The sequence below is a fragment of the Stegodyphus dumicola genome, chromosome 2 (genome assembly GCF_044657685.1).
Source record: "Stegodyphus dumicola isolate Sdum_Otavi_A_Nest chromosome 2, ASM4465768v1".
NCBI lineage: Eukaryota > Metazoa > Arthropoda > Arachnida > Araneae > Eresidae > Stegodyphus > Stegodyphus dumicola.
In genome coordinates this window covers 251,995,304-252,022,074 of record NC_140769.1, presented here as the reverse complement: position 1 = coordinate 252,022,074, position 26,771 = coordinate 251,995,304, and the positions used below count along the sequence as shown (strand labels likewise).

The 26,771-nt window shown below is 34.8% G+C and overlaps 1 protein-coding gene across 12 annotated transcripts in view; it reads left to right on the top strand.

Moving 5' to 3' along the window:
* Positions 1-26,771, top strand: part of Orp8 (Oxysterol-binding protein-related protein 8) — a 298,051-nt gene that overhangs the window by 202,605 nt on the left and 68,675 nt on the right. For 11 of the 12 annotated variants that reach the window (XM_085812018.1, XM_085812020.1, XM_085812025.1 and 8 more), the window contains one exon: positions 25,007-25,083. In XM_085812018.1, coding sequence (XP_085668144.1) covers positions 25,007-25,083 — 77 coding nt within the window. Of the gene's footprint in view, positions 1-22,928; positions 23,339-25,006; positions 25,084-26,771 lie in introns of those variants that run through there. The other variant, XM_085812028.1, reaches the window with a different exon arrangement.

The following is a 26,771-nucleotide window of genomic DNA, read 5'->3' as shown; positions in this document are numbered from 1 at the left end:
GAGTCCCCTGACATTTCTCCTACCGACTGTTGTGCCTTTTCTCTCTTAAAAGCTTAAAAAGAGTTTCTAAACGCAAACCCACCACAATTCATGGACTGTGGAAATTAATAGAAAAGGAGTGAAAATCAATACCCTCCAGATATTTTACGAAATATCACGTATATTTTACGAATATACGATTCTATCGTGGAAATCACAGTATAGATTTATAGATAATCTACATTGTGATTTCCTTTGAATGAGAAGATTCCTTTGATTGAGATTGTGAATGTAGACTTATAGAAAATAGTTATCAGATCGAACGTTTAAAAAAGTACTTTTTACATTTTAAACATTAATTAAACAGTTCTGAAATAATTAAGACACAATAACACGCCGAATAAATACTAATTCAGAAGTCAAACAACAAAAATCAGCGTTATATTTACAAAATTTTCACAGGACTAGTTTCGATGGTTTTACAGAACCATCATCCTCAGCTGCAAAACCGCAAAATAACACTGATTTTTGTTGTTTGACTTCTGAATTAGTTCTGATATAGTTGTAAAAATGTGTGAACACCGTCTGTGTTTATCATTATCAATAAATGTCTTTGCATTTTCGTAAAGTTATGAAGAAGTCTTTGAAATGGTATGTAATGTTAAATTCCACTTACTAAAACTTTCATTATACTTATTTAACATGATTTCAATGATAAACCACTTGTAAGTAACTGAAAATAAAATTGTGTACGAAAAGAACTCGTGAAACCTTTCCTTTCCCGAGAGCTAAAAATTTCTGGCTTGGGCAATCTATGCATTTTGTCGATGTCTTCAAAACTTAATATTCACAAGAAAAAAGCAAAAGATACTTGAGGTGGCTTCATAGCATACTGATGCGTCTTGACATTTGATTAATTTCTGAAGAAAAAAGTCTATCTGTTTCATTATCTACTTTACCTTTCCTTTCTATAGGGAAAATCGAGCGGTTTTATCTTTCTTGTGCCCGTTCTAATCAATAAACAATTACATTTACTTCTCATGTAGACTTTGTCGTATGGTAATTGAAACCATTTTGAAATCATCCTCTCGCAGTACAGTAAACAAGTGACTCTCCTTTATTTCGGAAAATATCCAATATTACTTCCTCTTATCTTAACGTGCATGTGTCGCAAGTTCTCCTTTCAGTTATCAGCAATAGTTTATTTATATATGTATTGTTGCTTTCTTTCCTTTCTGATTTTTGTTTTCGCAATCCGTGTTTTTTATATAAATAAAGTCCTTTTCGGATATTCGTGGAAACGGTTGTTGCATGGAATCTTACATTTAGTGTTTCTTTTCGTACTTACGTATTATCCCGTCGACCATGAAACTATCGCCAAGCAGCTAGATGTAGCGCCAGTTGTAGGCAAGCATGAAGTGGCAACACACTCATAACATCTGCTTTTCCGTCTGATGTAACTACGATTGATTCTGGATAAGCCACGCTTTATTTTAATTTACTATTATTGCTTTTCGTGCATTTGGGAGGGAGGAATCAAATTTAGTGCATGCCTTCTACAGGACAAGCAGTGGGTTATTTTCAAAGTTGTAGGATCTTTCCATCAAAAAAGGTCTGTATTCTTCGACACAATATAATCAATAGGCGCTCTTGCGGAGTGGTAAAGTCCCTGAACACTGGTAGCTCGGTCCGAGGTTCGAATCCCGTTAACGGGTTAGCTGCGTTGGTGTTTTCGTGGTTTTCCCCATGTGTAACATGTTAATACGAGCCAGTTTTCCTTAGTTCTCCACCAAGGCATCCCTCCCTTCCGTGTAGTGCCTTAGGGCGGAGCACGTAAATAATAATAATCAACTGCATATGACCATCAAAATAGTAATAGACTGGAACAATCATTTGCGGCAAGTTTGTGGTCATAGCGTTGTAAACAGTAAACCAGAGCTGGAGCCCTTGCCCTAGAAGGCCCGAAGCCTTCCATACAAGGTTAATAGAACTGAGACTCTAGGGCCTATCCTAAAGGGCGCCACCTCTCCCGGTCGCTGCAGAGGGAACAAAATTCCCTAGACAAAATTCAAAATTCATCGGAGAAGATGGCCCTGTGGATCTCTTAATGATGGTCGCCCATCACTAAGAGATCCACAGGGCCGATTTCAACTCCGACTACTCAAATCACAATGTTACAAATTCCACGAACGTGTCCTTTCGCGGTACTATTTAGACACTACAAAAGCCAGACATCGTCCGTCCCTCTACACCGACCGAGAGGAGTCAGCCCTCTTGGACGGCTATCGAAATCTGACCATGTAGCGTCCCCACAGCCAAGGCCCAAGACAGTACGGTCCCTGCAAAGCCCGAACCGACCACCGAATAAACGATGGTTCTAATCTATGCGAAGACTGATTATTTGCTCTGTAGGCCGAAGCTGCCTAGACACAAGTCTAGCCAGTGGTCTGGAAGAACTCCGGATCTCCTCCCATAAATGGTCTGTTCCGGTAATTCCGCCCAGTCGGGACCACAGAGTCAGTTGTCCAGCACTGTTAGCCTGTGCTAGCCGAACCCGAAATAGTTACCAGCGAACGCCACGGTGAGAACCTCAAGTTTCAAGAAGGAAACAGGACCCAATGTAATTTTTATCCTATATTACTACTAATAAAATCGTTTTGCTAAGCTTCTTTCGTGGCGTAAAATTTAATATTTTCATCTTAATATTAGGTTATTGTTTCGATCCTAATTCATTATTGTATTATTAGGTTGTTATCTTGATAAACAAAGAAAAAAGAAGAAGAAGAATATTTCTTTTCTAAAAGAATTGATAGAATACTACAGAAACTGTCTTAAAACTGTCTACAAATATTGGAACAGGGGGGAAACTGTTTATTTTTTGAATTAATGCATGCCATTCGATAAAGATTTCTGTTACTATGGAAGGTGACAATTCCTTAAATTCTTCCCCACTTAAAGAACGACTCGGGAGTAGAGATGTGCCATTCGCTGGCGAACTGATTCAGCGAACCGATTCAGTTTACCAAGCGAGCGAACGGTGATTCATCAAAAAGGAATGTAGTCCTTTTAGTGTTGAAACATAAAAGGAAACATAAAAGGTTGTTGGAAGCGTGCCAAGAAATTTAGATTCTCGTTTTGGGGAGAAAAAACATTTATCCTCTAGTGATAAAAGTGAAATTAATTTTAATAATTTTCTAATTTTTTTAACGTTTTTATTCTAGATTTTTATTGTTAGTTCTGTGTAGAAAGGAGGCTGTATCCCAAAAGTATAGTTAAGTTAGCAGTTAGGTAGGTAATGATTCGATTGAGCCGATCCTTTCCATTCCATTTCTCGTTCGATTCTCGTTCGCTTTATCGTCGCTCACCGCACTTGGTTCACTCCCCATTCCTGGTTTACCTCAAGGTTATTGATAGTGAATATTGAGTTGTAAAAAGAATGTTTCATTTCAATGAGCGAACGGTTCTTTCTGATCCCATAAAAAAGCGGTTTTGTCCAACTGTACTGGAGGCGGAAGAACCCAGTCGCTAAATACTGGTGAGTACGAAGTTTTGTCCACCATATTTTTGTTTGGATGCCACCTAATTAAGTCTTTCAAAGCAAGAAACACAAAACAAACCAGCCATTCCTTCTACGTGTTTCGAACTCCGGAGGAACTCTTCGACTGTTAGCCAGACGTATTTTAAATTACACCGCGGCAGCATGTGATAAGCGGGAGAAAATTCCTTACAGTTTGTTCAATGATTCTTCAAAATGTATTTATTTGATACATTTTATGTAACTTTTTTCTGAATTCTGTTTCATTTATTTTTTAATTTAACCAGCTTAACAATATCAACTGTTCGATGCAGCTGTTAGTGCATCTGTGTCCTGACTTTGGAATAATCTGAGAAATAATGTGAAATAACTTGGTATACATTAGATCTGATAATAAATCTGATACATTAGAGATGTCCCGAACTTTTGTATCCGCTGGCATAAATGGGTAGCACATTCAGCTGGCGCTGGAATATCCGTGCTTCGAAAGCCAGCGGAATGCAATTGATTTTTCACATCTCTCGCTTCCAAAAGCCTTTGCATCTGAACTTCGCCAAATCAATTTATTAACATGTTTCAAATGAAGCGAAAATCTGATATAGACACCGCATGACCTCGTTTGACGGCTTCATAAAATATAAACATTTTTTTTTTTTTTTTTTTTTTTTTTTTTTTTTTTTTTTTGCTGCTGCAGTTTGTATAAACTTATTTCCTCGAATTCTAACTGAATTAATCGATCCCTGAAGACGAGTTGAAAATGACATCAAAAACTGCAGATTTTAAAATTAAACACCACGGTTAATTTTTGTTGTACGCGTTTTGTTGTTAATTTTTGTTTAACTTTTCAAAGCGAGTGTAAAACTTTCCCAGATATAAGTACAGGAACCGGGAGACGGCATTAAAAGTTAGGTTTCGCTATTTGTCGAAGATTAATTTTTTTTAATTAAACAATGTCGAAACATGAAACTTTTCTTTATTTACTTGGGTAATTGGAAGTGCTTGCTAAAATAAACGCCGGGTAAGTGGTAGCTGGGTACATATATAGAGAGGGGAAGAGAGATAGATACATACTTTTGTTATTGCCGATTGCAATAAAAAAGGTGTAAGGTCTTATTTAATTTTATTAATAGTTATTTTAATGCGTGAGCCTTTCCTGAATTCTCTTATTTTTTCTCCCATTTCCTCGCAACGATGCAAATTAAGCACGTGAACGAGAGTATTTAAACTGTTGAAACGAAAATGTTAAACAAAGCGTGATTTCGCTAGTGAAAGCGCACGTTTGCTGGTTTGTTCTCTAGCTGTTAATCTTAGTAGCGGCTACGCATTCTGGCTCTCTAGTTAGTATATTGCCTGTGTAGGTTTCATGAGTCAGCCTGTTAGATTAGATTCAATTGTGTACGTTAGCACTACATCTTTAGCTTTAAACTTATTTTTAAATTAATTTTTATGTTCTCACCGCAAGTGGTGGTGTTTTGGTTGTTAACACGTAAGTCCGTGCCATCTGTTAACTAATTAAAATTAACTAGTTTGTGATAAATAAAAGGGTCTTTTACACCCTTTCCCCGTTGTGTTCATCTTCACGCCTGTGGGAGTATTCACAGTGTTTAAAACTCAAGTAGATCTAGTTACCATTTTATGATAGCTGAACATTCTAGATTTCACAAAGAGAGTTTCACAACTGGATGTTATAACAGCCCTATAAACAAAATTTCAACGTTATACGTCTAATCGTTTTAAAGTTATACGAGATACGTACATACATACGTACCTACGTACGTACAGACGTCGCGGAAAAAATCTCCTTTTAATCTATTTTAAATCCATTTTACAGTTCGTTAGAAAAAAAAAAAAAGAAAAAGAAGAAGGCTTTTATTCTGTCCGTTATATACAGATATCACGCAAAAATTCCGGAATTTTTGGATTCGGGAACGATCTAGTTGGACGAAATATCCGAAAATAAATATTTCCGTTGAAATATGATACCCGAAATTTTTTGCGATTAAATACTTTTACTTCGCACAATGATGTAAAAATCGAACGAAATAAAATAACTGTGAGTAACAAATAGTCAAAGATAATGTTTATTTATTTTTATTAGTTTATTAATTAATTACTATTATTGACGTTAAAAATAATAATAACTATTATTATTGTTGTGGAATTATAGTCTGGGAATTAGGAGTAAGAAATTGTATAACAAATATCTCTCTGTTCTCTTTAAAAAAAAAATAATGATGATGATCTTGCTCCTCAGAAGAAAATTTGTTTTGCAAAAAATTCTGGCAGATAAATGTTCGGCTCATATTGGGAGACAAAATAGTGTAATTCATTTCTTAAACACCAAATGAAAATAAAACCTGTAAATTAAATGTTTTATTTATTATTTAGTTGTTGAGTAATAAAGAATAAGCAATAGGCGTTTGATCTTGTCATCATTTACTAAACGACCAATTTATCCAATTTCTGAATCTGATGTACAACATCTATTTCAGATCTCATCGTGGTGACGTGTCGCTGGCATGTCCAGCCTCTATTCCGCATTAATTATTCGTATCTGTTCTATTTGAAGGACATTTTAATATATTACAACCTCCATTAGCCTGACGAATGTCACGCGATAGTGTATGAGAGTATATGTCTTGCCATGCGCATGCTTAGGAATGTTGTTTTCTATTGTGATCATCCCCCTACTTGGATTTAATACAAATCTGTATGAATTTGCTATCAACGACACTAGAAAACATTCGTTTACGAACTCTATTGGACATATAGCTGATTCATAAATTGAAAAATTCCGAACTAGAGTTTTTTATTTTACGATTATGGTAGTCAAGGGAAGTTTTTATTTCTCGTATTTCCAAGCGAAAGTAGGTCTGCTTTTGAAACATTTGCAACTAGGTTGACCTTTTTTTTTTTAAACATATTATTTGTTTTAAATATATTTTTTCACTAGTAATATCTAGCTTCAGTGAAATAAGCAAGTGTCTTTAAAAAGCGGCAGGGAACTCTGTTAGTTATTTGGCTGCTATATAAATTAGTTGTGGGCGTTAACTAGATGAAACTGACCATGGTTTTCTACACAGGTACTTCGTTTTGTTTTTCTTAATTTTGTATTGATACCCTGTTAAAAATGCCCCATAGAAACCAGTAAAACGTTTTATGGATTGTAAAGTAAAAATCAGGAAATAAGCACAGAAAAATAAAACAAAACAAAACATGGAATTCTATGGTTTTTCTGACTTTTACTGGTTCGTATATTGGTCTCTACTAGTGTTTTTTAGTGGTATCAAAATGCCTCATATAAACCAGTAAAACTTATGAATGCCCATAGAATTCTCTGGATTATTTCTGACTTTCAGCAGTTTCTCTTGATCTCTACGGATTTTTCTTACTGGTATCAAAATGCCCCATAGAAACCATTCTATAGGTATCCATATTTTTATAGATACCTATAGAATTATATAGATTTTGTCTGACTTTTGCTGATTTTTGACCTCCACTGGTTTTTCTTACTAGTATCAAAATGTCCCGAAGAAACCAGTGACACATTTTTTGGATAGCGATAAAATTCTGTAGGTTTCTTTTGACATTTATTGGTTTCTGTTTGTCTGTACTAGTTTTTCTTGCCGCTATTGTCTGCACAGGTTGTTCTTACTGCTATCAAAATACTCACTTTTTACTGTTATCCATAGAATTCTACTGGTTTCTATTGACCTCTGTAGGGTTTTTGGTAGCTTACCACCCATAAAGGGCTCTTTTTCGCCCAAAAAATTATAAAATTGATTTAAAATGAATTGTAAAGAGATTTTTTCGTGGCGTCTGTACGTACGTATGTATGTATCTCGCATAACACAAGACACGAGTAGCGTCAGAACATTGAAACTTTGTATATAAGACTGCTATAACATATAGATGTACACCTCCCATTTTGGTTGCAATCGGACGCACCAAAAGTATATAAATATATGTACATATATATGTAATCTATTCAAACTCAGAAGCAATGACCAGGAAATTGGAGGTGAAGGCAGATTAAATCTTCAGTTTTATTTTCAGCAACATGTTGCGGCTACACACAAGTCGGCATCTTAAATGTACCTGTTGTTAAGTGTACCTGTTCCTTACATTTTTGATAACTTTGTAGCAAGAAAGCAGCAGTAGACCAAAGCGTGGAAAGCAAGTGCGTTGTGTTCAGGATGAAATCTTAAGTCAAACTGAGTTAGTTTTGGTTCTCAAAGCATTTTGATTGGATAGTTAATATTGCTGTAAAATTATTATTGGCTGCTTGAGTTTTAGTTCAGTTTACATCACCAGAATTACGTAAGAGTCATATGACATAGATTTTTCTCGAAATGACGCAGTGCAAATAGATGTTGCTATTTTTAGAATAGAGAAGGGAAATTAATTTACGCTGCTAATTTAATCTTTTACATATTCTTTATTTTTCTTACATATATATATTATATGGGATTTTAAATCCATAGCTTAACATTTTCCTTGCACGCTGTCTAATTTTTAGCTGTTGACTGCACGAGTGAAATTGATAGAACTCTCGCCACTTTGTTTTATGAGAGGAGATGTAAGATGATATAGATGCTTTATTAATAGATGTAAGGTGTTATAGATGTCGTGGTAATAGATATACGATGTTAAGATGTTGTATTAATAGATGAACTATATTATAGATGTATTAATGTTTTATTAAATGTGTTTTGTTTCAATATGAATTGTGATTGCCAGACAAAAGAACCCATATATATATATAAGTAAGGTTGTAAGAACAAACGAAAAAAGACCAATTTAGGTCAAAATTTTGCGCATTGTGCTGCAAAATTAAGGAAATTAGAAGATAAATTTTAGTAAGCACGCCAAAAAGTTACCAAAAACTGTGGCTCCGAGAAAACTCCAACATAAGCATATTTAGTTGCTACGAAAAGTGTGAAAGAGGAGAAAAAATATTTGAATAATTTACAAGTTAAATTAATAAAAAAGCTAAATGCTAAACGAATTAGGAAATTTTAACACAGTAGAAAAACAAATCAATTGAATGAGGTAAAATAAAGATAGTGGCTATATGCTAAACAAAAAGGTAGATTCTAAAACACAGTAAAATACTAATTAGTTGATCAAGGTAAAATATGAAAAATATATTAAAATTAAGAAGCGGAAAATGGTTAATTAGCCCAATTTGAAGTTCCTTTCGGCTTTTCAAGGGAAATTTTTTTTTTAATGAATTTCGAACCAAGCTAATTCCTTTACGCGTTTCGCCGAAACAGACAATTGAAACTTTGCGAGACGAATTTTTAATGAATTAAATAAACTGCGTCTAAAAAACTTTAGCCTCAATTCTCTGTTCCAATTTCCCGACGCGTCCGCGTATATTGACACATTAAGGTGTAAAAATGTAAAAAATGGAAAGGCAATTCCGATGTACAGAAATTATATATATATATATATATATATATATTAGATAGATAGATAGATAGATAGATATGAGCGCATCTCGAACTTAGCCATAAATATTAGCAAAAATATTAATCACACAACTTATGACAACCATTTCTCAATGAAAAGAACAATTTAAAAAGTGTATAAGGTATTTCTCCCGCCATTCGCCTTCTTAGCATGCCTTTGTAGTGTAGTGGTCAGCACAGTGGTATTCGAGGTCCTTGGTTCGAGTCCCGGCAAGAGCATTGCTCATTTTTCACGCCTTCCGCTTCCAAAAATCCTAATGTCTTTTTAGTGGCGCCCGAACTGAAAGGGTGGTGGATGATGATTTGGCGATTGGGTCCCCTTATCCCCAGTCGCCCTTTTAAAGGGAGAGTAGGTAAGGTATCTCTCCCTCCTTCTTAGCCTACCTTCGTGGTGTAGTGATCAGCACGCTTGACGCGTATTCGAGAGGTTTAACTTTTAGTTTTATCGAAAAACAGCTTTTTAGTTTCGTATAGTCATTCTAGTTTTTTTCAGATTTCCAGTCATAGCAAAGAGAGTTAAAAATAGTAATAGATATTTTACTGAGTTTTATATATCCATTCATCTTACACACGTTAGAGAGACGTGGCGAAACTGCAAACTGTTTTTATACATAATTTGAATACAAGGTGCCAAAAATCAATATTTCCTGGGCTTTCAGTTTTTGGCATGAATAATCTTCGTTATTTATTTGTTTGAATTATGGTTCGCTGTTGCGAGTGTTGTTGGTGATTGATAGATTAATAAAAGGGATTTATTAAATATTTTTTCTGAAGTGTTCTTTACATAATCAGTTACTTTAAAAAAATCGTTTGCTTCGCTGGAACTTGTGTCATAAATTATTTGCAACCACGAAAAATTTTAAATTACCATTTCTTTTATGGAATTTTCGTTGATGTTTTCGAGACTATGGCTTACGTTCGATTTTTTAGTGAAAGTATTGCTCCGGGAAATTCGTAAATTGAATTCTGAAGTTTGAAATTTACATCTACTTCTCGTAAAATGAATGAACAGAACAAACTTACCAGAAATGGCGCTACTGGAATTCTGTACGAGTGATTGCATAATTACCATTTCTTGTGCAGCGACATCACTTTTGACGTCACAAGATCATCTTTCTTGCGTCCATTCTTATTGTCAGATCTAAGGATAATCTTTTCAATAGAAGTGCTTGTAATTGACGAATTGTGTAGCAAATCGTATTTAGAATTTCAATTTGCTCAAAATTCACCCGCCCCGTCTCTCTTTGTGTTCCTCGCCAGAGACTATCAAAATCTCTTTGTTTCTATTACAATTTGCTATTTTTAAATAAATTGCCTCGCATTCTTTTTAAATTTACATTTAAATTTTAATTTTCATAGCTGAAACCATAATGCATGCTTCGGTTAAAAACACATTGTAAGGATTTATATTTATTTTAACTAATAAGTTAAAGTTTAAATTTGAACTTTTCCGATGCCTTCATTGCCCTGATTGTCTGTGCCATAATATTTAAATTTTGTAGCGCATGTGAATGAATGCAAATTTGCACTTTGAAGAAAGTATTTAAAAGCCGAGTTTCGGTAGGAGAAAAGAGAGTTAGACTATAACCGCCATCTCTGCAGTAGATACGTTTGCTTATTGCTGGTTCACGTGGCTTAATTGAATTTACTTGCTGCCACTAGTTTTTATTAGGGGGTTTAAGTTACGGGATCTATCTAAGCCCTGTAGGTTAGTTCTATCACTTGTTAATATCTTCAACTTTTAGTTTCATTATCTGATTTTCAGTTTCAGCCAAGCAGAGGCGAAGTTTGTTAGCGTCGAGTTGACGCGTTGTAAATTTTAAAGAATTAATAAAGGGTACTTTTAACCCTTCTCTTGCGCAGTTCCTGCTACTCCAGTTTTCATACAGAAGTTTATCTATTGGACAACATAATATGCATTTTTCCAACTGAAGATTTTAAAACTGAAATTACCTTAAGAAAAAATTTGCATTACAAAATGTTGCTATGAAGATTATTCATAAACTTTAGGATTAGAAATGGACATACGCAAAATTGCGAATGAGCTGTGGTTTTACCTGTACTGTCTCACAAGAGCATTCTAGGTAAAAGAACTTTATTATGAGCCAAAATGGTTACATGATTCAATGATGAAATGTTGAAAGAACATCGTCGTAACAATCGCAACGAAGGTTGCATTGGAACTTTTACCGATACTAGAAATGGCTTTATGAAAGGAAACGATGTTAAGGGACATGATTACTACTGAGGTTAGCTTAAAATTGATTCATTTTTGTTGAATGATGTTACTTAAGTTCGTCTGTAGTGTACATTGTTGCATGCGTACAGGTTCGTAATGGCTTGAATGCACACAGAACCGATGATTTTATTTTCCCAAAAGAAACATTTTACAATTCTGGAACTTTCCACAAAAGCACTCGTACAGCTCTTCTCAGTATAACAGAGCACAATCAGTAGTTACACTTCAATCTACTAAAAACGTTAAACACAACGCTATGCAAAGTATATCTAAAAGGGGAAAATCGCAGATGTCTCATTACTCCGATGTCAGCTCTGACCTAACGACTCAGAACTGATGTATATATGAACAGTATATATAAATAAGAAAATAAGTATATATAAATAAGCCAGAGAAAAACATATATAGTTTTTCTCTGGCCGCTGAGAAATCTCTACTACCTTCCATTTCTCAAGTAGGCAGATACGGTTAAAGTTACATATAAGAGCATTACGCGGTTACAGTTACAAATGGGAATCAATTACAATTCAATTACTGTACTAGTTACGGCTGCATAAGGACGGGACCAAAAGGCCGCCAATTGATTGCGAAGTTTGGTGATATTTGGCAGTCTCTCGCCAAAGTTGGCGCTAAAAAAACTAGTCGCCAAAATAATCGCCAGCTTGGCGATATTCACTAGTTTAGCGAGACAGCCATTTACTTCAGTGTTAAATAGATTTGCCCATTAATCTTATTTTTCCTGCAGGCGTTGCCTCTTCAGACTTTTCAAATTGCATTATACAAAAGACATTACAATTTCACATATGATTTCACAAAATTATTTACATACGTACAAAATTTGTAACAATATATTTTGTTAAAAGAGCTTCTTTCAGCATGTTAAAACTCACTAGCTCAGCGAATTATCTCCACCACCTGAGATTGCCTGACTATAACTTAAATACTTACTCAGGGAATAAAACAAAGCTTGAAATTTGTTCTGCGATTTCCAGTTTTATAGAGATTAAAAGCTTATTAAGACTTATGCTCCGCTACTTGCTGGGAGCTAAATCAGTTCATGAAACTTAAATCATGAAACTTAAATTTTGCGCAGAATAAATCAGAAATTAATCGATAGCACAACTACTTGGTTCTTATAACTCAATCGTAATTCTTAGCAAACTGTGACACAAGCAGATACCCTTCGCAGGCATCCAAATTACAAGTCTTACTTCCTGAGTAGAACAGCGTTTTTTCTCTGCGAGTGCGGGAGTTTCTGGTCGATCGCTCTTAAATACTCGTTGCCAATGCAAGATAATTAAATAATAGCTTCACGACCTTGTAGTCTGCCTGATTTGTATTCTGGTATAGACCGATGGGAAAACAGAAAATATTAAAAAGAATTCGCTTAAAAAATAACAGGTTACTTTGATTGATTTATGATTCGCTCTGTCCTGTTGCGCATGAAGTTTTTCATTAGTTCTGGCAATAAAATAGCCCGAGAATCATTTTCAATAGAACCATTTTCAGTTCCTGGACATTTTCCAATCGTTGTTGATGTATCATAAATCACCTTTACTTTAAAATGTCGTAAATTTGATTAAATGAATTTAGCAAAATTTTTTATTTGAAGGTGAGGAAGGAAGATTTTCTTGAGTTTGCTGCAAACAGCCTTTTCCCTTCTACTACAGCCCGTCGAGAAGACTTTGGGCTCGCCGTGTATTTTGAATGAACCCCCTGGCCGCATAGACACTATACGCTTATAAATGTCCATGCTTTCTCCGAGATTTGAACCTGGGCCCATCGGGACGGTAGTCAGCGTCACTACCGGCTGGGCGGCGTTAGTAGTCGGAAGGTCCGGAGATTGAGTTCCGGCAAAAGCATTTCAGATTTCTTCGATTTCCTGATTTCTAAAAATTCTAATGGCTCTAAAGTGGCGCCCGAACTGAAAGGTGGTGAACGATAGATAATTCACCGTCACGAGAACTTGGCAAATAGGTCCCTTCCTCCCTAATCGTCGAGGCTATATGAAATGCATTTTCTCGCTCCTTGCCGCATGCCTTCGTGATGTAATTGGAAGCACATTTGGCCAGCATCGGGAGGTCCGGAATTCCAATTCTGATGAGGGTATTGTAAATTTCTTCAGTTTCCTGGCTTTTTAAAAAAAAATTGCCTAATGGCTACGCTTTTTCTTGTTAACTTGATATAAAAATCGCAACTTTGGGGAAAAAATTAAGCTGGGACTTATTGTAGTCTCATGTCGAATCCGAGTACTTTGTTCGCAGTATGAGACATCATTGTTTCGTTACATATTATGAACTATTATGTTTTGCAATGTTACAGTATATGGAATTTTATTCTGGAGGTTGTATTTAGAATAGACTGTAAAAACTCAAAAGGGCCGCCTTTTCACGTAATTCTTTCACGTTTTTTCCTAGCAGTAATACTAAAACATTTCTCTTTTAAATAGAAATCCTTCCATATTAATGTCATCGCGATCATAATTACTATGTAATTATTGGAAACTAAGTATGTGTATTCGAAAATAATTAATGGATGCACGCTTAAGTCTTTATTATTATTTTCATTATTGTGGTTTTTATATAAAATTACTTAAATTAAATTAATACTTATATAATTATAATAATATATTATTCTTTATTAAAAATTTTCTATTTTTAACACTATTCGATGGAATCGAGCGTTTACATTTTTACTTTTATGTAATTAATTCATTATTAGTCTTACCCAAGGGTCAGGTCTCTTATTTTATATGAGTCACTATATGAAAGGCCTATAATTAAGCCGCTTTGTTTGAAACTCAGAGAAGGAAAATTTTCTATTAAAAAAAAAAGAGAGAGAGAGATTTAGCTTCTCGTCTTTAAGGAATTAAAAATAATTTTTTTTTTCCCTTATGCGCATACGTATTGTTACGAAACGCCCAACTGTGGTAAGATAGCTTACCCGCAGACCTGGTTTAGGGTTGCCAGAAAGTGGCAAGGATATACAGAGTTGCCAGATTTTTCACGGGCGATAAAATTGGCGATGTGCTATAGACGGGGGTGATAAAATTGGCGATGTGCTATAGACGGAGAGATGATATTGTAGAACGAATTCATACCAGTGTTTCCTAGAATGTTCTCGAAGACAGTTCAAACGCTATGAATAAATACCTTTGCCTGTATGCGGAGTAGCAATTTTATGTTGAAAAGTAGCTTGAGTATTAAGATACAATAACACGCCGAACAAATATTAATTTAGAAGTCAAACAACAAAAATCAGCGTTATATTTTCAAATTTTCACAGGACTAGTTTCGATGGTTTTGCCGAACCATCACCCTCAGCTGCAAAAGCGCAAATGAACGAGATAAGATAAGAAAGCCTGGACAGGAGATAAGCCACTGGCGCCATCTGTTGATGAAAACAGAACTAAAATATAATTCCTTTAAAGGCCGAAGGCAAAGATGGATTGGAATTAGGATCGTTAACTAAAACAAAGATTTTTTTGAATGTGAAATGCCTCTAGAAAATCCAGTTCTCCAATGGAAGATGTTTTTTGAATAATTTTGGCAGCAGAAAAATTGAAAGTGTAATTTTCGGACCAACAATGTTGAGCAACAGAAAACTTCCGTGTTTCCTTTTTTCTAACATACGCCTTATGTTCCTTAACGCGAAATTTTAAGGCTCTCTTAGTTTGGCCAATGTAAATTAAGCCATACTGGCAAGGAATCCTGTAAATACCCTCAGGAATTCATATCCAGAATGGGGTCCTTGAGTATAGAACTCGGAATTTTATTGATGGGAGAATAATCGACCCGAAAGTTAAATTTCTGCAAAATACGTATAACTTTATAGCTAATTGATGGAAAGAAGGGAATGATAAAAGAATTTTTATAATCACCTAAAACAAGAGTGTGCCTTTTGGTATGTTGAGATGCGAATTTTTTAACTGCTTGATTAAATTAAAAATTATGTTTTAGTTCTGGTTTGATCAACAGATGGCGCCAGTGGCTCATTCCCCCCCCCCGACGGCTGTAAACGTGTCTTTGCAACTCTCCTATGTAATACTAACGAATAAATTGTGTTTTTGATTCTTCATCAAGTGTTGTCATCAATCACTCTGAATCCAGGAACCCGTAGAACGCAACAGTGTGTTTTAATTTTAAAACATTATCTTTGCCTAATGTAATTATTAAAGTATTATCGTTTTATGCTAATTGTATGCAGCTCATCGAGATCGAGAAATTTCAGCCGTCACCGCCAGTATATCTCACTGATCCTGAGTCCATAATTACTGAATCTGTCATAACTAGTTGAATCCTGCTACAATATCAACTGTATTTTAATAGCCATAGAAAAGTGAAGACCGTTTCGAAAAGCTGTGTTTTCTACTGCAGTTGTCATAATATTTTGCTCGGAGGCGGGAGGGAATCATCACAATTTCATTCGTATGTTCAATTTCATATTCTTATGACTGTTATGAATAGTATAGTAGTGAAATAGGACATATTATAGTATAGTAGTGAATAGTATAGTAGTGAAATAGGACATATATATTCATGTGAAATAGGACATAAAAGAAATCAAATGCTGTAGCCAGATGACATCTTCTGTTATTTAGATGTAAGGAAAAGTTGTTGTCTAGATGAGGATGGTAGTCTTCTTTTCTTCTTTCTCCACCACTACATTTTTCTTTTCCAGCGAGCGGAACATGCCGTTGTTATCGAAATATTATTTTTACTTTTTTGAGGAAAGGGGACTTTTTTTTTTATGAATTATATTCAATTCTGTTACATTGTGTTGGAATTTGCCAGTTAGTCTAAGATTGAGATGCATTGAAGTATGTAATAGGAAAAGCTTTCCTTTGTTATTTACGGCGAGGTTTTTTTTTAATGGGATTTTCGTAAAACGTGGTTGCATGCTTTATTTTCTTAAATATTGATTATAGAAATGTATTTCGAATTACAAATTGTCTTACAAGTAAGAAAAAGAAATTTTTTAAAAAACCAATTTCAGCATTGCGTATTGGAAGTAATTTATACATGCAAAATGTAACTTTTATATACACTGGTTATCATTAATTAAGGGAAAATCACAAAAATGACGATTACTCAAAAAATTACATGTAGAATTTAATAAGACTAACCCACAGTATACGACACATAATAAGATATCAAATTACATGAAAAGATATTACCAGACAATTATGGTTTTATAGAAATTAGGATATGTATAAAATGAACAAACCGGTTATGTCAGCTTGGTATAGGAAAATTACCTTCTTTATGGTGTTTAATGTCCCCTCTGCTCGTACAGCGATGTGTGATGCTTTCAGTTATTTTCAGTTATGCAGTCTATTATTTCTGTAGGAAGTCAGTGCGTTTGCTTTTGCAAAGCATTTGCAAGCATGACAAGGGTCTGAAGAGGAGGATTGAGAGCAGCTATACGTTTTCTTAGAACATCTCAAACAAGCTCGATAGGTTTCAGGTTCAGTGATCGAGCTGGCCACTCTTTGCGCTGAATTGTTTGCTGCTGAAAATAATCATCCACGATACAGATCAACGCATCCACGCATCCATGATGTATCCACGATCCTGTGCGATCTAGCGTTGTCGTCGTGCAGCAGAAACTCATCACGTATTGCGCATAATCATCAAGGATGTCATCTCGGTAGGCCTACGGTTCCACTTGGAAAGACATGGAGGTCTGTGCGTCCACCCAAAGAGATACCACCCCAAACACAGACACTGTTTCCTCGTATGTATATCTTTCACGGATGTTTGATGGATGATAATGAGTTCCAGGTTCTATCCAAATCAAATAACGCCTACTATCGCTTTGGCGGCTAAACCTGAACTCATCCGTAAAGAGAACAGCCCTCCATTAATAGCAGTGGACATATTCACGTACTGCGGTTCTATTCTTTCGCGCCCATAACAACAAATATCTGTGCTCGTCATAGCGGTTGGCCGTCCTTGGCTGAACCTCCCCAATGCCGAATCCGTGGTCAAAAATTGTTGCCAGAATCCACAAAAGGACTCAAATTTAGTCATCCCACCACTTCTGTCTGACTTTGCCCGGCATCTAGTTTCTCTCTCATTAGTTCAGATTTTTCAACTTGCTGGCCTATGGGAAAAAACTGGTTTTAGAGATGGGTCGACTACGTTAGTTGTGTCCGTTAGCTCAAATAAACCCCAGTGGGAACGGCCCTTTACTCAGCAACTCTTATTTTATAACACATTCAAATTTTATACGAATTGGCCTATTTTTGAATGAATCATCGCTATATTTGTGAATTTTCCTTAATTTTTTAAACCAGTGCAATTTTACCATAGTTAAATATCCAATTAGTATAATATTCATTGTGTTTTACGAGTAGAAAGTAATGTAGAAAAAATTACATACCTTAGCTTGTAAAGTTTGCGATGATAGTAATTAATAATTTCGTGGTTCCAGTTAAAAAGCTATACAGAAGATAACTCAGTGTGCAAAAATTGAAGAAGAGTCAGATCCCCTACAGCTTTGCTCTTGAATAGAAATGGGAAAATTATGCAGAAATTACCCCGGAAGATAACGCAGTGGTGAGGTTGTAAAAGTCATTAGGTTAAATATATGCAGGAACGTGAAAAATGTGAAATGCCTTCGTCGAGACTCGAACTCCGGACCTCCCGAATACGCATCGACCAGTGCTTCCAGTTACACCATGCATGCATAAAGAACGGAGAAAATACATTTTAAGTTAAACAGCTTAATAACAGTAATAGATACAAAAAGGGCAACGAAATTCTATTCCCCAAAGTGCCCCAACCAGAATGATGTAGATAAATCCCTGCCAAAGAAAAAACAAAATATTTTAGTTAATATTGTTTGAATTAATTGAGGCGAAGGTTATCTTCTAAGGAAGGTACGCTTCAAGATAAAGCATAAAGAAGAGTTACTTTGTAGAGGATTTGATCATTTCGAAAGGCAAGGCATGTTTTGGCCTGCATGTTCACACTTCGGATAAGGTAATTAAGATATTTTTGTCGTAGATTCACTGTCCACACCTCGTAGATTCACTGTCCACACCTTGTGAGCATCGTTTTCATCTAGTAAACAGTTGCCGAAGAGTATCGATGTATGCACAGAGCGTCTAAGGCAGGACTTAACGTAACATAGATCTCAGAAATGGTTAGGCCGATTTTTGTTGTTATAAAAATAATCGAAGAAGAGTTTTAGAATGTAAAATTTTGAAATAATCCTTATTGGTATTATGATTTTAATTTATTTGTAGAGATTCCCTTAAATGCTAAAAAAAAAAGGTACATATAAAGAAATGCTTTTCGCATTGTTCATAAATCTTATTTCCTTTTCCTTGTTTTATGCCATTTAACAATTCAAAAATCGTGAATACGATCGTCCCTTCATGTGTTTTCATTGAAACGGAATCGATTGTGATTTATTTATCAATTCTAAAATTAGTTTTCCTTGTTCATTTGCTGATTGTATAGCAATGTTTCTTCCAAATCTTGTGGAATTCATAAGTGTATCTCGAAGGATCACTAAATGCTGTATAGTAGCGTTTCTTAAAGTCTTTTTAAGTTGGAATGGGATATATAAACTAGAAGGTTCTGCGGACCACCTTACTCTTGTTAATTAAAATTAATTTTAATTTCACGTCGACATTATATTCATAAAAGAGAATTATAGTCATTTTTAATACTTCTGTAAGCTATTAGAATTTGAATAATATTTCTCATATTAACTAACAATTGAATAAATATTAGTATTCACATAATGAGATGACTGAACATTCCGATTTTTTCACAGCTGTTGTATGTTTGGATATGTGCTGGTAAGCTTAAGTGTGATATCGAAACAATCATCAAGTCGATTTCACTACTTTGTTTTTATTTGAGTTGAGGATTTAAAAAAAAAAAAAAAAATTAGATCCATAGCCTTTTCCAAGAACATAATTTTATTGATATGTTGCAAGTCTTGTTCATAAAAAAAACTCTCAAATTTACATCCGAGAACTCAAACAAATTATAAGTTTTGTCATCAAAATCTCCCGACAGGAGAGTGAAGCACCATCTGCTCAGTTATGATCATATGAAGCTCAGCAGGCAAAGTATATACAGTCAAAAGTAATTAATCCGAACTCATCGGGAATTTTTTTTTTTTTTTTTTTTCCCATAGATATGTATTAGGTTGTTCGGAAAGTAATTTCGTTTTATCTAACAGAGGGCTTAATTGTATTTTTTTTTCATTGCCAACTTCACACTTAAGCCGCATAATCGTTATATACAGCGTGTTTCAAAAAGAATATACTTATTTCAAATGCACATGTTTATTAAACTGTATGACATACGGATATGAAACTTTACACACGTTCAGATTACAGATGTTCAATATGTTCTTCTCCAGCGACACGAACAATATCCCATCGATACTCAAATTCCTCCCATACTCGGGCAAGCATGTCCGTCGTCACTGATGTTATGAAAGTACGGATCCGGTTCTTCACCTCTTCCAGGTTCTGTGGGAGTGGTGGTACATAAACGTTGTCTTTAATCAAACTCCGCAGAAAGAAGTCACAGAGTGTCAAACTCGAGAATACAAGATGATTTTTGCTGCGGAGTAGTCATTTTAAACATGTGACGGTTACCACGCAAAACAGAAGACAACTGACATCTAGCGGCTATTAATATAAACTAGACTATGTATTCGTTTCGCCAATAGCCGAGCCGAAACCCAGTGATCGATAGTTTGGACAAAATAACACTTTGTAATACGTATATTCTTTTTGAAACACGGTGTATTTTAACAGCTGTTATAGCAATCCTTGTTTGTGAAAACATTCGATTGATTCTACGCAGTAGTTTTTGATCGGTGCCCATTCAAAAATGAAAATGAAAAGCAGCATTTTTGGCATATTTTACTTTTTTCTTTCGAAAAGGTAAAAAATGCTGTTCAAGCTAAAAAAAAAATATCCTATTAGTGTACAGAAAAGATGTATTGACAGAATGCCACTGCCAAAACTGGTTTGCAAAATCCCGATCCGGCAGTTTTGATCTTGAAGATGCAGCATTTTCTGGAAGGCCAGTTGAAGCGGATGAAAACACAATAAAGGCATTAATTGATACAAACCAGCGAATAACAACTCGTAAGATTGCTGAGAGATTAAATTTAACGAATTCGACTGTTTATGGTCATTTGAAACGCCTAGGTTTAATCTCAGAGCTCCACTCAAGGGTTCCTCATGTTCTTAAGCTCTGTATCAGTTTCAACTGACCTTCCAAAACGTGGTGCATCTTCAAAAACAAAATAGCTGGATCGAAATTTTGAAAACCAGTTTTAGCACTAGCGTCTGTCAATACGTCTTCTCCATACACATCGGATAAATTTTTTCTTGCTTGAACAGCATTTTTACATTATGACAAAAACTCTGCTTTTCACTTTCCATATTTGAAAGGGCACCATCCAAAAACTACTGCGTAGAATCAATCGAACTTTTTCACAAACAAGCCTTGTTATATCAGCTGTCAAAATATCTAATGACTATGCGGCTTAAAAAACTAAACTAAACTCAGTGGCGCAACAACCCTAGGGAACCACAGCCTGCAGTGCCCCGAAATCTGCTTTCTTGACCTCGAGCCCCGGAGTGCATCAGCATATGCCCTGGGCAAGTGATCAACTTGTCGCAGGACCCCCGTTGATTAGTCCCAAGCGGACTTGGTAGTAATTCTTTCTACCTACTCAAGGTATGAAAGGCTGAATCAACCTTGCCCAGCTCGGGAATCGAATCCCGGAGTGGTGCAGCTGCGCAACGCGCTGGTCACTTAAGTGTGAAGTTGGCTGTGGAAAAAATACAATTAAGCCCTCTGTTGGGAAAAAACTAAATTACTTTCCGAACAACCCAAGAGAAGTAAATTAACTATAATTTTTAAAGCACAAATGCACAGTTCATTACATTCCTTTTCTACTTGTAATGAGCACAGCTGCGCCAGGTGTGCAGCAAACGAAGAAACGAGAAGCACTGCAGTCATAGAGCTTGAAATCCCTCTTGTAAGAACTAGACTGTGAACTCCGATAGACAGCCAGTAATAAAATTCATAAAATGGCAGTCTTGGGACAAGAAGTGATAGACGATTGTCACGTATTAATTTTCAGACTCTGAGATTTTCTGGTATAATGCAATGTACGCAGTTAGTTTGACTCCCCCCTCCCCAAAAAAATATATGAGAGTGCCACTTGGCAGGTTTGGGAACCAAAGTTTGAGAAGCGCTGCATTATACTACTAAATCAAGTAACTGATCGAGTAGTTGTATAAGTTGTTCGGGAAAGAGTGATGCAAAGTTAATGTGTTTACAGCATTAGGGTTTATGTACAGCTGTAAAGTAGAATTCAAAAAGTTTTAATACACCTCTATGTTACTGCCATTTGTAGCTCGGACTATATCTGATAGACCTAGATATCATCTAGTCACATTGTAATTCGGCACGCAAATTTAAAGAGATCGAATCCTCTCCACGCCAAACTTCTTGACCTAAGCTATGTAAATCGCAGTGCAATAAGCACATTGATATCACATGTGTGTTGTTCTTTTTCATCACTTCTTTCTGGGATATACTTTACTTTTTAGTGGCCTTCATGCGTTATGAAAAGTTTATTCAGCAAGGCCAGTTTCTGAAGAGAATATTAATCAGTGTTTTTTTAACCTTTGGGCCATTATCACCTGATGAGATTTAAAAACACTCCAGAATCTCAGGCCATATAGTAGCTTGTAAGATACGCATATTTCCGTCAAATTATGAAATGAGATTTTGCTTGCTTTAATTTTTTGTTTGTTACTTTTTTCTTCTAGACGTTAAAAGATCAGATCATACAGTAGTTACACTGCGCATTTCCTTCCGAAGATCGAATTTTCTCTTCTCAGCGTACGTATGCATAAAGATCTGTGTACGAAACTTTTTTACTTTATTTAAAATAATGTCTGATGTTCAAATTCGTTGTAAAGCTCTGAAACTTTCTTCAGTATAGATTTAAGTTTCTTTGAGAAAAATGGCATATTGGAAGAGAAACTAAATGATTGATATTGAAGAAAATTTTTATAAAACAGAATAGTAGATATGATATGTTGATATATAACCTTCCGTTCCTTTCCGAATGTTAACGTTAGACGCGCGTACTCACTTTTCAAGTTAGATTCAGCCGTAAATGTAACCTCACATTGGGAAATTTTGAAACGAACTATTTGTTTGAGAGAATCAGAGAAGTTAAACGGATAATGAAAAAAGGCTTTTATATTATATGTATGTTTGTATATAAAGTTCTTCATTTTTATGTAGTGTTATATTTAACAATACACTTATAAATAATGCAAATAAACATTACGAAAAGTTGAGAAGACTGATTCAAAGTACCACCAAAATCTGGAATTCAGAATTTTCTGATATATTTCCTGATAAAGAAGCAAAAATTTTATCTCAGTTATTCCATTTTTCACCTTTTTCCAGCCGCTGACCGGAGGATCAATCATTTTCTCACCATTCCGACGCGGTCGAATAAAAATACGGAAACTCATTTTCGCCTGCTTCCTAAAAATATTCTTGCCCCCACTTCCCACTTGAGGAGGGCGATAAAAATGGTAAGGATGTTGGGTAGATTGTCCAGGAGCTGTTTGCTGCTGGGACCTCTCTTTTGCTTACAGGATGTGGGGATGGATGGACGGATGCTACTGAGGGGAGCGCGACGAAACCGCATTTTTTGGGATGTTTCCATAGCGACCATCGTTGCCAAATCACGCAAGAGTGTAGCGCAAACGAGCCAAATCCTTTCGGCATTGGTGGAAAGCGAGGAGCTCCCCGTGTGCGCTCTTACGTCATTCGGCTCGCCTGCAGTTTAGTTTTCACGGGAAAGCCGGAAAAGAAGGGTGAAAGTTACTTCGGCCCGCCTTTTACAATGTGTTCGATTTCGCATTGTGTGTAATTCGTATTTTTGTAAAACAGACCATTATGGGAGGTAAAGTGCATCACAAACCTTTCAACCGAAGTTTAGTGCAAATGATACTGCTGTTACTTGCTAAACAAATTATTGAGTACTCAGCGTAGCTTCTTGTTTTTTTGATGGCAGTAACACCAACTTCATTCGGTGAGTGAATGTCAATACAAAGTCTGCATAATTTGTGGTTCCGTTTCTGTTAATACTGTTTTGATTGTGCTACTCGTATATCGCATGTTTGTTATACTCTTTTTAAATTGTAAAGAACTAATTCCTTGTATTGTATATTTTAAGTTTATGAAAGTTTCGAAGTTGACTTGGCGGGATAAGCGATAATAATATATTGTATGCGTTTGAATGTTTCTGTATAATTTTAATGTAGTAAATTTTAGTGTAACATTTCAGTTAATTACCTGTGTAAATAATTATCAGTTTTACATTGATTAAAACATATTATTTCTTTGATTTTTATATTATGTGAAAATAATTGCTTAATTGTGGGGAAGTTCAATATCAGTGTTTTTGTTCTAAGAAATACTAAGAAGACGTGATCATCTGAAGGTGGTTGTAGTGAGTTGTTTACATGTTTAATAGATAAGGTGATTAAAAGGAATTATAAGTAACTTTGGATTATGCTTAAATAATTGTCCCTAAATTCTTATTTTGAATTTAGAATTAGTCCCTTTAAACATTTACCTCTACTGCTGTATTCTTTGTGTTTAAAAAATAAAAATTTTGTATTGGAAAACTAAAAATAACAAACTTTAAATATATTTTTGCTATATACAGATATTGTAGCATGTAATATATTTTGCAGTTGGAGTTTAAGGATTCAAGTTTCATAATTAAAAATATTATAGCTGTATAGAAAAATGAACTTTTTTGCAGAACTTTTTTTAATGATGACATACAGAGAAAGTTTGATTTGTATAATATTACTTGTGATGTTTTTATATGTAATGATTATTCAGATTAGTCATTAAAATCTTGAAAGCTTAACTGTTTTGTGAGACAGTATGTCAAAATAAATTAGGCATTCTCTTTTGTGTCAAGCAAAATAGAGAGAGCAATATGAATGATTAGTTTTATAGTTATAATACTTTTTTCTTATGTTGTAATACGGAATTTTGTTACTGTCCTCGCTTTCTTTTATCAAAACTATGTGTTATATTTTTACCTGAGAGCAGACACAATGCCACAGTGGCAGAATTTAGAGGTGTAAAATTTCGGAGGCACTAGGCAACAAAATGCACAACACCCACCCTTACTTGAAATCAGGCATTTGCTTTGAATTGCTGTTTTTCATTTTGTTATTATTGTAATTTGGATTTTATCTGCATAATTACACCTGTTATTATTAAACATATATATGTCATGAGGATTGTTGATTTATATGGTGATTATTATTAGGGAATTGTGAAATTATTTATTTGAACTTCAAATATTAAGATTAAGCTTTTTTAAGTTTATTGTGTGGTTCGCCATTATTAATCTAGGTTCAAAATGTTCAATATCATCTTAAACCAGATATTTCAGCCAGTGGATTTTAGTGTAACATTTCAGTTAATTACCTGTGTAAATAATTATCAGTTTTACATTGATTAAAACATATTATTTCTTTGATTTTTATATTATGTGAAAATAATTGCTTAATTGTGGGGAAGTTCAATATCAGTGTTTTTGTTCTAAGAAATACTAAGAAGACGTGATCATCTGAAGGTGGTTTAGTAAGTTATAGTTAGTATTATATTTTAGAAAATAAAACTGATCTATGTTGTAAATTTTTTTATTTCATTTGTCTATTTTTTCCCTCATTAGGTCATGATTTAACTGAGGAACAGCAAATGACTCCTCGATTTTCGGAGGTTTCCAGTACACCAAGTACATCTCCTAAGGTTTGTATTTATTTCGGTACTTTTCCTTTTCGCATGCACAAATCTCGTCAAGCAGACTTTATTGGCGACAACATACAGTATGCACATAAAATATGTTAAGAAATCAAAATCGTAAAAAACAACCTTATATTTAGCGTAGGTATAATGAAACACTCAATCGATTTCGAGGGCAGCTAAAGGTCCCTCCTCATCAGGAGAAAGAAATACATAGAAAGAAGAAAATAGGAATCACAGAAACACGTGGTGCTTATCAGCACTGCACGTGGTTATAACTAGATTTTTAATCAGAGTTGCACTGGCCGCCTACTTTTACTGATGTTAAGAAATGTTAGGTCTAAGATTTTTTTATTTTAAAGGCATAAACATTTTAATATCGTTTAAAATTTTGTAAAAATCCAATAAATTTATAAAAAAAACGGAATAAACAAGACAATAAGTTTATAAAAAGACATTAATTTAAGAATTTACTATGCTTTCATTGTTCAACATCCTGATTTGCCGGTTCATATCACGTGACCCCAAGTGATCTCATCTCACTTAAACTATGCTCTAAAAATCTAATTCTTTCGGTAATTATCTACATTGATTTCAAATAAATCTTAATTTGGAATAAAAGTTAAAATGCAAACATTACTTCAATTCATACGAATAGCTTACTAAATAATTATGTAAAACCGCAGTGTTTTAATTCACTAGTGCATTCTCATTAGAATTAATGAATTTAACCCTTGACTTTGCTATAATTTCGGCTTCGGGTAAGCGGTGTGATTGCATCCTAATTGACTTAATTACCGCGAATGGCATAAATTGAACTATCTGGTAAAAATCCTATGTAATTGTATGCCAGTATTGAAAGAAAGTTGCGACTTGTTTTGAAAATGAGGTGTAAAAGGTTACCATTGAGTATATTCCGTTTGGCATCAGTTGTACCTTAATTTGCGACTTTATTGCCTGCGCCGTCTAAACGGAAAAGTACCTTTTATATTATATTAAAGATCTACATTATAAATACTTTAAAAGGCTTTACTATAAGTATCAACAGTGTAAAATAAAAAGAGAAGGCAGAATTTCGTATCTAATTATAAATATTAAATAAAAAATATAACATACTAAAATAAAATTTCTTGTATCTTATATATTAACAGACCCTTTCATTGAGCAATACAATGCAGTTTTCCTTAGAAAGTCCTACAGCCCACGAGTGATTGAACACTGGTAGTTTTATCTGAGGTTCGAATCCTGTGAACAGGTTGGCTGTATGGGCATTTTTGTGGTTTTTCCCATGTGTAATTTGTTAATATGAGTCAATTTTTCCTTAGAAAGCCCTCTATGAAGGCATTCTTCCCTTAGGCAGATGGCCCATGAGTGCTTTGCCGTAAACAAATAAACCAAATCTTAGAAAGTTCCTTAAAAAAGTGTCACTCCCTTTGAGCAGATAACCCTGTTTGCGATATGTCGCATTCAAACAAATAAATAGCATTGGATATTCATACACTTCCCTGGAAGAGAATTTTGCCCAATTCCTTAATTTGTATCATTTAAATATGTAATCGAGTTTAATGCTTTACCCTATAGTATTCCTTTGTTGTTGTTTTTTTACACTTGGTATGCATACCTGTTTTTACTTGCCTTTCTTTCCTCTTCATTAGTTTGATCCCACCAGCAGCTGAATTGTTAAGGTTGCTAGT